General features: G+C 37.0%; 1 protein-coding gene across 5 annotated transcripts in view; it reads left to right on the top strand.

Moving 5' to 3' along the window:
- The window catches only part of utrn (utrophin), a 456,383-nt gene extending 443,253 nt beyond the window's left edge, over positions 1-13,130 (top strand). For all 5 annotated transcript variants that reach the window (XM_062977769.1, XM_016998724.2, XM_062977776.1 and 2 more), the window contains 2 exons: positions 8,931-8,953; positions 11,063-13,130. In XM_062977769.1, the coding sequence (XP_062833839.1) occupies positions 8,931-8,953; positions 11,063-11,071 (32 nt within the window). In that variant the 3' untranslated portion in view covers positions 11,072-13,130. The remainder of the gene's footprint in view (positions 1-8,930; positions 8,954-11,062) is intronic.
- Positions 13,131-14,372: the final 1,242 nt, after the last annotated feature.

Raw genomic sequence — 14,372 nt, 5'->3', positions numbered from 1 at the left:
GGCCTACCTCAATGACCATCACCCCAAGATCTCACAGAAGACCCACATAAAATAGGTGAATGAAGGTCCACATCAGTCATGCGCCCCCAAATTTGGGTCTGGCCTCATGCCATACTGCTCAAGTTGTGACAAGAGTGAGTCCCATCATGTTTAATGTGTTCTTGTGTGTCTTCAAGCCATTCCTAACTTATAGCAAACCTAATGCAAACCTGTCACAAGGTTTTCTTAGTCGAATGTGTTCAAAATGTTTCCCTTTGCCTTCCTCTAATGTTGATCAGAACACAAAACATATAGGTAATATAACCATTAACTTAAATGGGTAGTGAGCAACACTGTGCTGTCACTGTTCTTCAAAAATCAGAGCTAGGATTTTCTCTAGTTACACAGTGGACTTCTCAGTAAAAACAAACTAATTAAATTTTCACATACAACTCACCCATTCCCCACACACATATAAACAACCACTATTTAAACCTATGCAAACTATAAATATAGGAGAGATTTGTAGATCTCACTCATCCCTTCTACACTTGATAACAAAACTGAACATGTGAATTTGAAATAATGCCCATCCTGGATTCTATTATTCAGAACAGTTCCTGTCACCATACCAGCCAAAACATTTTGCTCTGTGGCTGACCCTGTATGACCTCGTACACACCACTGCACATGATAGAGTCTAGTTCAGATTTTATTGTTGTGATAGCCTTATTCAAAATAATGAAAAACAATGGCAGCGATTTCCTCCTGTATGTAAATAGGAATATGGCTTATTGCATTGTTTTGTTCTGTAAATCAAGCCTTCCTTTTAATATTTTGTAATTTTGTATGTCTCTATTACTCATTGAGGGCAATGTGCAGTTTTAAATGATTACATAAAATAAAGCGGAGGGGGGGGGCGTGGTTCTGATAGCATAATTTTTCTTACCTGGGCTTCTGCCTTTCCTGAAGGCACAAACAATTTAGACCTTCTCAGGAGAAATGCCCTGGTTCCGTTTAGGAGCCAACAATTGACAATCATAACCTATTACCTCCTGATAATCATTAGTGTTGCATTCTTCAGGATCCTTTTGGCGGTTCTACACAGATCATATAATGCACTTCTGAACCGACTCGAGGGCGGGATGTCCACAAAACATACACCCCCAATGTATGCTGTAGCATGCTTTAAACCCAAAACAGTGTGTTTAAAAACTCACCAGAAAGTCCAGAATAAGCTAGATAATGTGCTGCAGCTGAGCAGAGTATATCCCCTGCAGGACTCAAAACCAGGACAGGAAAATGGGGAATTCTTGTCAGGGCATCTGTAATGCTGATGCTATGCAAATGCATTCTTAGACACTTCAGAATTGAGTCCAGGAAAACACCCAAGCTGCAAGTCTTAGGGAGAATGTAACCCATCCAGTTCCTAGCCCCTATTCCCTGATCAGTGTTTCAGTTGAACAGAAACACCTTTTTATCTGTGGATTAAGTTGCAATTTATTCACCCTCATACAGTCCATTACAGATAACAGACATTGGTCCAGTACTGGGATGGCTTCCTTGAAATAAAATGGAAAGAAGAAGTAGAAACATAGAATCTTAGAGTTGGAAGAGGCCACAAAAGCCATCTAATCCAACTCCTTCCTTGAACACACAAGTCAAAGCAACCTGACAGATAGTCATCCAACCTCTGTTTAAAAACCTCCAAAGAAGGAGATTCCAAGGTAGCATATTCCACTGTTGAACAGTTCTAACTGTCGGGAAATTCTTTTCAATGTTTAGGTGGAATCTCTTTTCCTGCAGCTTGACTCCATTGCTTGAATCCATTAGTCATCATAAAGGAAAGGTATAGTTTGGTGTCACCAGCATATCAATGACACTTCTCTTTCAATGGCTTCATGTAGATGTTGAACACCATGGTGACTAAAACAAAACCCTGAAAGACTCCACATGCCAACAATCTGGACACCACCTTAGCACCACTTTCTGACACACACACACCCCTCCCTGCATAACAGTGGTCCAGAATTCCATCCCAGAGAATTAGCTCAACAGGTTATCATGATGGACTGTATCAAAATTCATTGAGAAGTACAGCAAAACTAACAAGAACACACTCTTTCTGTCCAGTTCTCTATGTGACCAAAGTTATTCCTGTGCGATAACCAGGCCTGAAAGCAGATTGAAATGAATCCAACTAATCTATTTCATCCAGAATCCTCTAGAGCTGGGAAGCCATCACAAACTCCAAAACCTTGAACAAAAATGGAATCTTAGAGACTGGTCAATAATTACTAGATTTCTATTTTTAGTAAAGATTATGTTCATGATAGTACCCATACTGAACCATGTTCCTGGGATTCTTGGCAGAATTAAAATAAACAGAATTGTGTTTATTGTGCAGGTGTTCCTGAAGTCTGTTGACCTAGGCACAACATTTTTGACTGTGACTTAGATGCCTATTGTAGCCTTGGTCTTTGGGTCACTGAGAAATATGGTACCTGGCATAAAGCTTGGGGAAGCTAGACTATTCATGCTGGCTGGGAGATTTGAGGACCTAACTTTCACAATGGTTACTGAGGTACATTACTGAGAGGTTCCTGGCTGGGGTTTGACTAACAGGGATCAATATGAGATTTTATTGACAGTCCATTGAAGAGTGACACAGGCTAGTGATGTGGAGAAGTGTCTTCCAGGCTCTCAATTTTGAGATTCATTCTGAAAATGATGACTTGTGACAGTATTTTTAATTGGTTTGGCAACATACAGTGTGCCCAATAAGAAATTCTTACAGGGTGAGTTAAGGACAGACGTTCTCTTATGATAAGCATTATAGAGAACAACAGAAGGCTATTTTTAATATATAATTTCTCTTTCTAAATTAATGACACACAGTTCCTAGGAGTGAGCTTTTGATAACCGTAGTTTTTGAAACATAAAACCTAATGGAAGCAGAATCCCTCAGGGATAATACTATGGAGTTAATTCTTACAGTCCAAAATAGAATGAGCTGGAAATACTTTGTGTTGTAGTGAAACTTCACTGAAGCCCCATTATGATCACCAGATGGCATACCTTTGACTTTTTTTTACAGAAAGTCCTTTATTACCCTCACTTATATGAATGTGAAATGTTGTCTAGAAATTAATACTTGTAAAAACTTGCGAATCTTTTTCCAAAGTCAGCTCAAAATGGCTTGCCACCCCAGGCAAGGCAACATTTTCCACCCTTTCTCAGCATAAAATGGATTATTTAATATCTGTTTGCATTCTCTAAGGCGCCCAATAGATTATAACATATTTAAGAGACTAAAGCTGTGCCAGTAGAAAAACAAATAGCTGACATGTATTGTAGATCAGGGGTCCCCAAACTAAGGCCCGGGGGCCGGATGCGGCCCTCCACGGTCATTTACCTGGCCCCCGCCCTCAGTTTTATAATATAATATTTTTATATCATTTTAAATAATATAATATATTGTATATACATATAATATTGATAATAATATTACAATGTTATACAATATAATACTAATAATACCATATAATAATATTAATTATATGATATATCTTACCTATAATATTACAGTATAGTGGTATAGTTCAATATAGTAATATATAATGCTAATATTGTGCTATGCTAATAATATAATATATTGTATGTACATATAGCTGTTCTGAGTCCCCTTTGGGGTGAGAAGGGCAGGATATAAATGTAATAAATAAATGTAGTAAATGAGTAAATAAATAATTTTAGAATTAGGCTCGCCCAAAGTCTGAAATGACTTGAAGGCACTCAACAACAATCCTAATTAACCTGACTATCTCATTGGCCAGAAGCAGGCCCACACTTCCCATTGAAATCCTGATAGGTTTATGTTGGTTACAATTGTTTTCATTTTTAAATATTGTATTGTTTTTTCATTGTTGTTGTTGTTTTGCACTACAAATAAGACATGTGCAGTGTGCATAGGAATTTGTTCGGTTTTTTTCCCAAATGATAATTCGGCCCCTCCACAGTCTGAAGGATTGTGGACTGGCCCTCTGCTTTAAAAGTTTGAGGACCCCTGTTGTAGATCATTCAAAGAACTGAGCCAAGCTGCAGTTCGGATCTCAGATATATTGCTTATGATGCAGGAATTATGTTAGAATTATTTCCTGCTTATATAGAATCATAGAACCTTAGAGCTGGAAGGGAGCATAAGGACCATATAGTCTTGCCTTGCAGAAATAAACAACTAAAGCACTCTCAAGCTCTGTTGAAAGACCTCAAACGATGGAGAGGCAGTTATTCCACTGCTGAATAATGGTAAAGAAGTTCTTATGTTTACATTAAATCTCTTTTCTTATAATTTGAATCCACTGGTTTGTGTTCTAATATTTGGAATATGAGAAAATAAGCATGTTCTGTCTTCCACATGATCTCTCTTCAGCTGTTTAACATAACAGCACACACATAACATTATGGCTGACTTTTGCTTTACACAGAAACCAGAAAAGCTGAGTGTTTGCCTCTAAAATGTTGAATTTGGACAGAATACTAAGAAAGGTTATCTCTTTGTGATATAATATATAGAAGCCTCCCATGACACCATGGCCAAAACACAAAAGATAATCCATATATGTGGAGCTTGTGATTTACCAATAGAAACATATATTGGCCTAGATGCAGCTCAAAGAATATCAAAGTCCCATGGTTAAAGAAGTGAAAAGTATAACTTACTCTTGATTCTTTCCATGTACAGGCAGTTCCCAAGTTACGAACAAGATAGGTTCTGTAGGTTTGTTTTTAAGCTGAATTTGTATGTCAGTTGGAACAGATATATTTTTAAGTGTAACCCCATCCAAACATTTATTAGCTTTGGATAGTACAGGGAAGAGTTAACACCCCTGTGGTGTTTGCTTTGTTGTCTGTGCCCCTGTTCAGAAGATTTCACCTCAGTTTCTGTCCCTGTGATAATTGGATTTTAAAACATTTGACTTGTTGTGGGGAAAAAAGGATTGGTGAGAAAGCTTCAGTAAAGACCTTTTCTCCATGATAACTCTTTGAGGAGTGAATTTCCTTCCTAGGGGAACATTTATCTAACTTCCTGTTGTCTCATGTCTGTTCTCATCTATGAGTCGTTTGTAAATTGAATGTTTGTAACTTGGAGACTGCCTGTAATGCAGAATGCATAGCTTCTGCTCCTTTGAAAATATAACCAAATGGGAAGGGACAGTTCAACAGCTTTCTCTTCAGACAGTTTTTTCTAGTCTGCTGAGTCTCTTCAATCACATTGATGGTCTATACAGCGTTCTTCTTCCAAGCAAAGGGTTAGGTTGAGTGGTAGAAGTCATGCTTTGATTAATGGTTACAGAAAATCCAAGATCCAATCCCAGAATCTCTAATTAAAAAGAAAAAAGATCCCATGGATGAGAAGTTGGAGAATTACAGCCATTTACAGCAGTCAGTGTTCAGCTACATGGACTTGATATAAGACAGCTTCACATTTCCCTTCTTCTTTCTAAAGCTTGATAAGAATAGGCACTCATGGTATATTTCTCACTTAACAAAGTATATGTGTTCCTGTGAATCATTTATTTAAGGACGAAATCACATTAGCATTATAAAACAGAAGCTTTAGTCTCCCTATCACCCAGTTTGCTCCTGCAGAATTCCCGGAAATGTGGGGCCTTTGGAATTCTCAGCCAGAGTGGTCTTCAGCTTCGCTAAATGACATTTCCCAGAATTCTGCAGGAGCAAACCAGGTGATTGAAAAATGAAAACCTCTGTTCTATGATACTAATGTGATTTTGTGCTAAGTCAAAATTTGGTACTAGGACAGAATTGTCAGCGGGGATGATGGGTAGCAGAGTGAAATCCAAAAATTCACCATCCCGGTTCACCTCCTTCTCTCCAGACTGTTTCCCCGTGTGGAAAACAGCACTGGACAAACTCACTCCAGTAGATGAGGGTTCAGTTGGTAGTCCAACGGCAAACAACTTTATTTACATGATCTATTTACAGACAGAGCAAATTCAGTCCTTTCCTCCATGAGCGCTTTCCGAAACACTCATGCACACACACACTGCTCATCGCTGTTCTCCGCTCTACACAGGAAACCCTCCCTCTACATTCCACAGGAACAAGATAGTAAGTCCCGGTCAAAACACACTTGACCCCATTGGTCCTGTGATACATCAATCATAGCAGACTCTCATTAACTCCATAATTGCTGAATCCAGATTGATTTTAACATTTCACAATACACAATACCCTGACAAGAATAACATGGAAAGAATAGAAAGAGAAAGAGAAGTGAACACATAAAATGAAACAACCAGGTCAAGTAAGCCTTGCATGATTAAACAAACATATTTTGAACCTTCTAGGACATCTGTAGTTTTTTTTTCCTTCATAAAATCACCCAGAAAAGTTTTTTTCATTCACCATTCTCAACATTTCTTAGGATTTCCAATTTGGTGCCATTCCTAGGAGTCTTTTCTTTTTTAACAGGCTAGGGGAGCTGGTGCAGCAGACTTATCTCCTAGGATCATAAAGTCAGAAGAGACCTCATGGGCCATTCAGTCCAACTCCCTGCCAAGAAGCAAAAAATTGTATTCAAAGCACCCCTGACTGATGGCCATCCAGCCTCTGTTTAAAAGCCTCCAAAGAAGGAGCCTCCACCACACTCTGGGGCAGAGAGTTCCACTGCTAAACAGTTCTCACAGTGAGGAAATTCTTCCTAATGTTCAGGTGGAATTTCCTTTCCTGTAGTTTGAAGCCATTGTTCTGTGTCCTAGTTTCCAGGACAGCAGAAAACAAGCTTTCTCCCTCCTCCATTGACTTCCCCTCACATATCCTCCCCCTTTCTCTCTGTTTTGCCATTCATGGATGCTCCTTAGAGGATTCTGGGGGCAGCTGTCGTGTCTACCTAGAATCATAGAACTATAGAATCATAGAGTTGGAAGAGACCTCATGGGCCATCCAGTCCAACCCCCTACCAAGAAGTAGGAAATCACATTCAAAGCACCCCCAACAGTTGTAGATACTGCCACACTATATCTCCCAGCAGAAGCTTTCTTGCATTGACACACTGCTGTAAAACCTGGCACAGGAGGTGCATGTTTTTCTGGTCCTTTTTCACAAGCCCCCCAATGCCCATGTACTAAAATGCTCAAATTAATTGAGAATGAAGAAGAAAGACCGGAAGACATGAATAGATGTAAAAAAGGAGCTTCCTTGTCAAAGGCTTAATTAACTTAGATAGTCCTGTATTTTGCTATGCATCTATACTTGTTGCCTGTACTTGTGGTAGCACAACTAGCCTTTCCTGATTTTACTTAAAGAAGTTAAGAGAGAGTCTGAACATTTTTGATGGTAGCACACACTACATACCTTAATCCCAATGGTCTGATTAAGTAAATTACCCAGCCACTTACATCTTCTGTATAAGTGGCTGAATAATGTATGTTTGTTCTATAAATGCTGCTGACAATTTCTTGTACAAACTTTGTGCATCACTGAAATGAAAACTAATTTAGAAACTAACATTCTGATCTTTAAAAGCCTTTGCATTTTCACGAAGCAGGCACCCACACAATGTTGTCAAATTACCATTTCTAACATAAAGGGAGCCACTGAAAGAACACAGCCCTTCTTTAGCACAGTGATGTAATTTCACATTTTAGGAGCACAATACAGAAATGACCTCAAATGCACTAGTTAACCCAAAAAGGAGTTGTTTAGTCATGCCTTTTTTGCTGTTACTTTGTTTCATGGTAAATCAGCAGAGGGAGGTTGGTGCGTAAAATCTGTCCTAATTTTCCACAATTAATGGAATAGCATCAGGTTTGCAATGTTATTAATTTTTCTAATAGTACCTTCTGAAGACAAAGTACAGTTAAAATCAGGAACAGTAATTTTTTCAAAAATAACTTTGGTCTGAAAAAAAAGTATTTTTTATTCCAGCTTTCTAAACACTTGCATATACTCTTATGTTCTTTTTAGTCAAGTGGCGAAGCCATTATAGCAACTTCACAGTAGATGTATTACAGAATCAGTACATGAAGTTATAGTAGTGGTACATATTATGAATACTGTGGAGATCTTTTACTGTTTTTACAAAAAAACCATCAAGTGTAAATTTAATACATCTGTGGGTGCCTCTCTTTATTGTGTTTCTATGTACATTTCGGAAACTGGTTCCATTTGTGTTGTCTAGGCACATGTCTACAAGTGTTTCAAGACTTCATACTATATGGGTTCATGGTGATGTTTGTAGGGTGATTCTTAGTCTGAAAGTCATATTATCTGTAATTAAGACAATGTAAGTTTGCTCTATTATGTGTTGCCTTTGTTGTCACTACAAATTGCAAATCAAGTATCTGAAGACTATATGCAGCAATAGGAATTACATGACTGGGTCCTATTGGATGGGCTGGGATTTTTAGGGGACAGGTGCAGGGAGACTGCCGACCTCTTTAGCACTGAATGTATTAGAAGCCCCCATTCATGGGAACCTGAGAAAACAGTTCTATTTGCTTTTTCTTGCATAGTAACTGAAGGGATCACTGTTTAGCCCTGACATAATCTCCTGCATTATTACAAGACTCTACAGTTTATAATTGCAGGAAGAATATAAGGATATAGAAAACCAGTATGATCTAGAACAGTTTAAATTTAATGATCAGAACACAAGTAATTTAACAAGATTGCAAAACTGGAAAAGTGAGGTGCCAAGAGATTTAATATAAAAATGTGTTTGATAAAATGGCTGTTACCATGCTTAGGATTTATTGGGGAGCTGGGTAAAACTGCTACTGGGTGCAGCTGGGTAAAACGGCTACTCAGCTATTTTCAGGTGTTGTTCATTTGAAATATGCCTTGCTTTCTGTACACCGCACAGTTGTATCTTAATCCTTGGGTCTTTGCCTTTTATTGTGATTAATTTTCTACTCTCTTCTTTATAGCAAATCTTGCTGGCAGACCACAGGTATGACTTTTCCTTAGTACCTTTTCAGCAGTGTCTCCCAGTGGAGGCACAAGATGTCCTACTTGTTCCAGGAACAGTAATTGTTTAGCTGCAGCATTTGTCACGACCAAAGAGTGGGGCTGCCAGGATTCTCCAGTTGTTCACTGTGTAGGGCCTTCACTCCCGCATGGTGGCAAAAATTCATAGAAAGGGGAAATTAAGTTTCACTTCCACTTCCATTCCCTTGCCTGAAGTGAGGAATTCACCTTGGTTCATTAGCGTGCCAGATTCAGTATCTATAGCATGCAAGTAGAAACATACAACATAGGCCCAAAAGGCTCATTTTAATTTTTTTTTTAAAGAGCCAATGCAGAATTGAAGATTTATTTTACCCATGAAATGCATTCCAAAGAGATGCAGAAACATTACAGATTTATGATGATGCCTTGGTAAAATTACTAATAAAGCAGCACATATTTTACCAACATAGTACCAGGAAAGTCTATGGGAATGACACATAGCCAGCCATACCTCTGTGGTTGTGTCATTCACTTGAAGCACAAAAAAAAAAGCAGCACTTTATTTCACTTTCCAAAGAAGGGTGATTTATGATAATGTAAAATGAGTATTACCTCAACCCATTCTAATAAATGAATGTTAAATTTTTATGCACTGGCATAAATAATGGAAATAATAATAATAATAATAATAATAATAATAATAATAATAATAATAATAATAATAATTTTTGACATTGTAGGTAAGATAGTGAAAAAAATCTAAATATCCCAAACAATTTATTTTCAGATAAACACAATAGTATTCTCATGGCAATTATTACTACTAGATGTTATTACTATATCTAGTAATAATATGTAATTATTATTAAAGAGAGAAGAATGAACCTCTGTGTCATTATTTTATCTTTCTCTCTCATTTTCATACATGCCCAGAAGCCATACTTTTTAAAGCCCTTGCATGTTTACTAAAAGAATGTCACCCAAATGAGCTACCTTGTGACAAGCAGTCCCAGTGGCATGGAAGCTTTCCTTACTCTATCCATGCTGAGTTTTGCATCCTTGCCACCAGAGTCTAGTGAGCATATGGTGATCTGTGTTTCCAACTATTAAAGCTCAGGTAATGATCACCAACAACATAGAGCTGTTTTTCTAAGGTCCCCTTGGCAGTGTTAACAGACCATAATCTGCAATTTCTTTCTGAAATTCTTATGGCTGCACAATATGGTGAGCCCACAGGATATTTAAAGATGTTTACAAGGGCACCATTGTAATGCAAAATGCAAAACCATTTGTGCGTACAGTGAAACTTGGCTTACTTTGACAAGCTAAATCTTCCCCCTGGTAGGCAAAGATAATAATACACATATGAACCCAAAACTGCTTTGGAATTTCTATCAATTCTTTTTCAATGGTGCTAAAGTGTACTGCATTGTTGTTGTTGCTATATGCCTACGAATAATTTCCAACCCACAATCCTAAGGGTTTTCTTGGGAAGTTTTCTTCAAAGGGGGATGGGGGTTGCCTTTACCTTCCTCTGCGGCTGAAAAAGTATAACTTGCCCAAAGTCACCCAGAGGTAAAGAATCCAAAACACAGATAAACATTGCTTCTGGACTGTATGTAATCATCTGTAAATATGTCCATAGAACTGTTGGCTATTTTCCTAATATTATCAAACATTCCACATTTTGAAATAGTCAGATTCTGGCTTCTGTCTATAAACCATAGTTTGGAAGTAATGAAAGTTACAAATATCATATTGCTTTTGGAAATTATTGGACTACAATGGTATTATTATTTTTTTTGCAAAATTATGTAATGTCCAAAATGTTATATTTTTCATGTAATAAGCAATGTTTCCTCATTACTTTTTCTTCCTACTTTAGGAAGAGGGATTTTGAGGATTTTCTCCATACTTTCTTTTTAGATGACTTTTTTTCTAGAAAGGATCTATAAACTATAATGTAGGACATTTTCAAAATGTGGAAACATTAAATTCACAGTGAGTTACATAATACATTTTTAAAAAGCCATGTTCTTAGATTTGCATGGGATAATATGTAAGTAGAATAATTATAATTTACTAATTTTTACTTTCTTCTCTACTTCAGGCAATGTGAAGTTCTCATTGTGAAGACCACCTACCCTTCCTGTCATCAACTACAAACCTTTTCTACAAGTTTCAAGTACCAGTTATCGTACAACTGCATGGGACCTTGTAATATACTGTTTAGCTCTGTGTGTTCTTATTTGAAATAGGAAAACACTTGAATTACCCAAAGATGAGGATATTGTGGTTTTATAATAATGTGTGTATTTTCCCTTCCTTCTTCCCTTTCTATGCAACTGTAAATTAACAAACCGTGGAGTATTTGGAAATGGGTATACGTCATTGATTTATATAATATGCAGCATCAGAAAAGGGAGGTGCAGGTTTATATCCATTCTTTTTTTGTTATTGCTAAAGTGAATTGCATACAGAGTTTGAAGCAAAGTGTTAAATTAATACATTCCTTTCAGCTTTGACATTTCATGTTCCAAGTACCTCCTTTTCTGACACACACACATAATTCTGCACAGGTTATTTATACTAAGCCTAACAGATTCAAAACATGGAAAATGTATTATAACACTCCCATTTGACAAATACTATTTCTTGCTATCTATATAACACACAAGACTGTTGTTTTTGGGCTAACTTTGACTGCAGTTACTGTTGGCATTAAAGCAGCATTTTAATGGTTTCTGTCTCCCAGTTGAACGTGGACTGATCTTTTCCCTCTGACATTTTTGACTTTCAATTGTGTGCTAAGCTGCATTTTTAACTCTGTATGATCATTATGAATATATTCCATTTTAGTTTTCTACAAGGGAAAATTGTCTATATGGTCTAATTGTGCCAAAGTTTGTGAAGTCTTTTGTGTAAACCTCCCAATATAAAGGATAAGACCCAGCTTGAAACCATTGTGTTCTCCTTTTGGAAACAGATGTGGCCTCTTTGGTGGTTGAACTGTTCTGCCTTCATGTCAGAGCGTTTGGTTGGATACTTTCAACCAGTACCATCTCATGCAACTTTTGAGAGAGTTCCTTTAATATACATGTTTAAATGGTAGAGAAATGTGTAAAGAGTTCAGACACAGTTGATGATAAGTGGCAGAGCATTGTTCATCCACTGTGAATTTGCATAGGCATTTGCTATCTCTGTGAACAGTCATTTACTCTATAAATTGCATGTGGGCAATAAAAGCCTTCAAAGATCCAGATTGGGGGGAAATCCAATCTGTTATGCCCAATAGCAAAGTGGCGAGATCCAATGTTCTGCTGGTTTTACGGCATAGGCCCAAAAAGAATATCTTATATCCATTAGGATGTAATAGTAAGAACTGTGATTCGGCTCTGAAATGTAATTCTCCTAATGCAGATGTCATGCTGACCGTTCACTTTTCCCATTTCTTGCCTCTGAGGCGGAGATAGCAAAAATAACCGCTATACCTGGAGGGAACAATGAACTTCCAGTTAGATACTGTATGTTAAATACTCTGATGATTTTAAGTGCTGTCTAAATAAAAAGTATTATTTTTGATGGGGAGGGCGGGGGGACTGCCAAATGCAGGTCACAGAAGAGCAGGTGGGTTTTTCATCTAGACAGAAATATATTTTGGTATAGATATTTTGAGAAGGAAGAAAAAAGTTTTGCAGAAAAGGAAAGCCATGATCACCTTTCTACCTCAAACCCATTTTTTTAGTATTTAGTTTTGGAAACAACTCAGTGTTCTGGTTTAACATGGTGTTTTCTTTTACCAGATCACATCAAAATAAGGGAAAAGAGAACTAACACCCCTTTATAAAAACACTTTAGCAGAAACTATCCCGGTTATGAATATGATGGCTTTTTTTGTTATGATTGAAAGGTTATATATATGAATTGTTTTTTCTGCTTGTGTTTGTATGCAAATTCTGTCCTCTACTCTGCTGTCAAGTAAAAGCTCCTTAAAACATTACATTGTAATATTCTTCCTCTGAGACACTGATAAATAAAAGGAATATGTTGCAGTAACATCTCAAAACAAAAAGTATGCAGTTCTTTTGAATTTTCTGGTATTAAACTACCACACTTCACTTTCCTAATCTGGTTACATGGTATGACTTTCTCTCTGAATAAAATTAATTTTTAAGTGACGTCCATTTTATATTCTTCATCCTAGAAGTAAACAAGATTTAAAAGCTCATTCCCTTGGAGAACATTTTCGACTTCAAGGTGCCTTTATGAAAATAAAATGTGTAGCTGAAACATATAGCTCAGTAAATCAGTGCATATTTTTCTGCCATTTTGCATCTTTAGGAATGCAGGGTGCCAGCCATTCTTCTCCATTGATGACAGGTTTTAAATTTTAACCACCAATCTGAGAATTGGGTTTAAAGTATACTATTAATATTGAAAATATCAATGTGTATTGCTCTATTCAGTGGCAGGGTTGGAAAATGGTTTTTCAAATTCACTGACTTGTTCTCAGCAGGGCTTTCATTTCTAATGAACTGTTCAGTATTCTGACAGGAAACATAATTTATAACCAGTGGGACTTTACAACAACGTTAAACATACTAGACGTTAGGCTTAATCAGTTCTTAGAGGCTGTGATGCTGATTTAAAAATCATTCATCTATAGAGGAAGCATGCATCCAGCGTCAGAGACAGTAAAGCTAGAATAGAGTTTTATCTCTATGGGGATATTGCCCAGTGCCTTCAAAGTGACAAGAAAGCTACATCCCTGTTTAGGGCATGATAGAGATATAAGAGTGGCAGAGGTTTTATAGTAGATCACTGCATAATTAACTGTTATTCTGTATGATCTATTTCTGAGACCTATTACATGAATTCTGTATGAAGTCCTACATGACATGCAACCTCTGAAATGGAAATAGATTCTAGTCATGGTATGAGCTTCTAGGATCTCTAAGGTTTTCTAATCACATATGAATTAGCCCATGTAAAAAAACAATTTATTCATTTATTTATTTCATACATTTGTATCTCGCCCTTCACAACCAGCAGTCATTAGATGCCAAAAACAAACAGTTATAAAATAATTACAATTAAAACAGATAATTAAACATCAATTATAAAATCACCATTTAAAAATTGCACAGGTCTAAGTCGTAGTTCTGGATCTGACCATTATCAGTCACATAAATTATTATTATTATTGTTGTTGCATTTGCTGCTCGAATGCCTGGTCCCACAGCCATGTTTTGAGTTTTTTTCCAAAAGGACAGAAGGGAGGGGGGTCAACCTAATTTCATTAGGGAGGGAGTTCCACAGACAATGTAAATATAGTTTGAAAGGTTAAATCACAGCTAGCTCTGAGGAAGGAATGTCTACTTTTTTGACTGATGTTTGACCTTTCATATCTTGACAAGACC

Source organism: Anolis carolinensis, chromosome 1 (assembly GCF_035594765.1).
Source record: "Anolis carolinensis isolate JA03-04 chromosome 1, rAnoCar3.1.pri, whole genome shotgun sequence".
NCBI classification, from domain to species: Eukaryota; Metazoa; Chordata; class Lepidosauria; order Squamata; family Dactyloidae; genus Anolis; species Anolis carolinensis.
The sequence above is the reverse complement of the archived record's forward strand: the minus strand, read 5'-3'. Positions and strand labels throughout refer to the sequence as shown.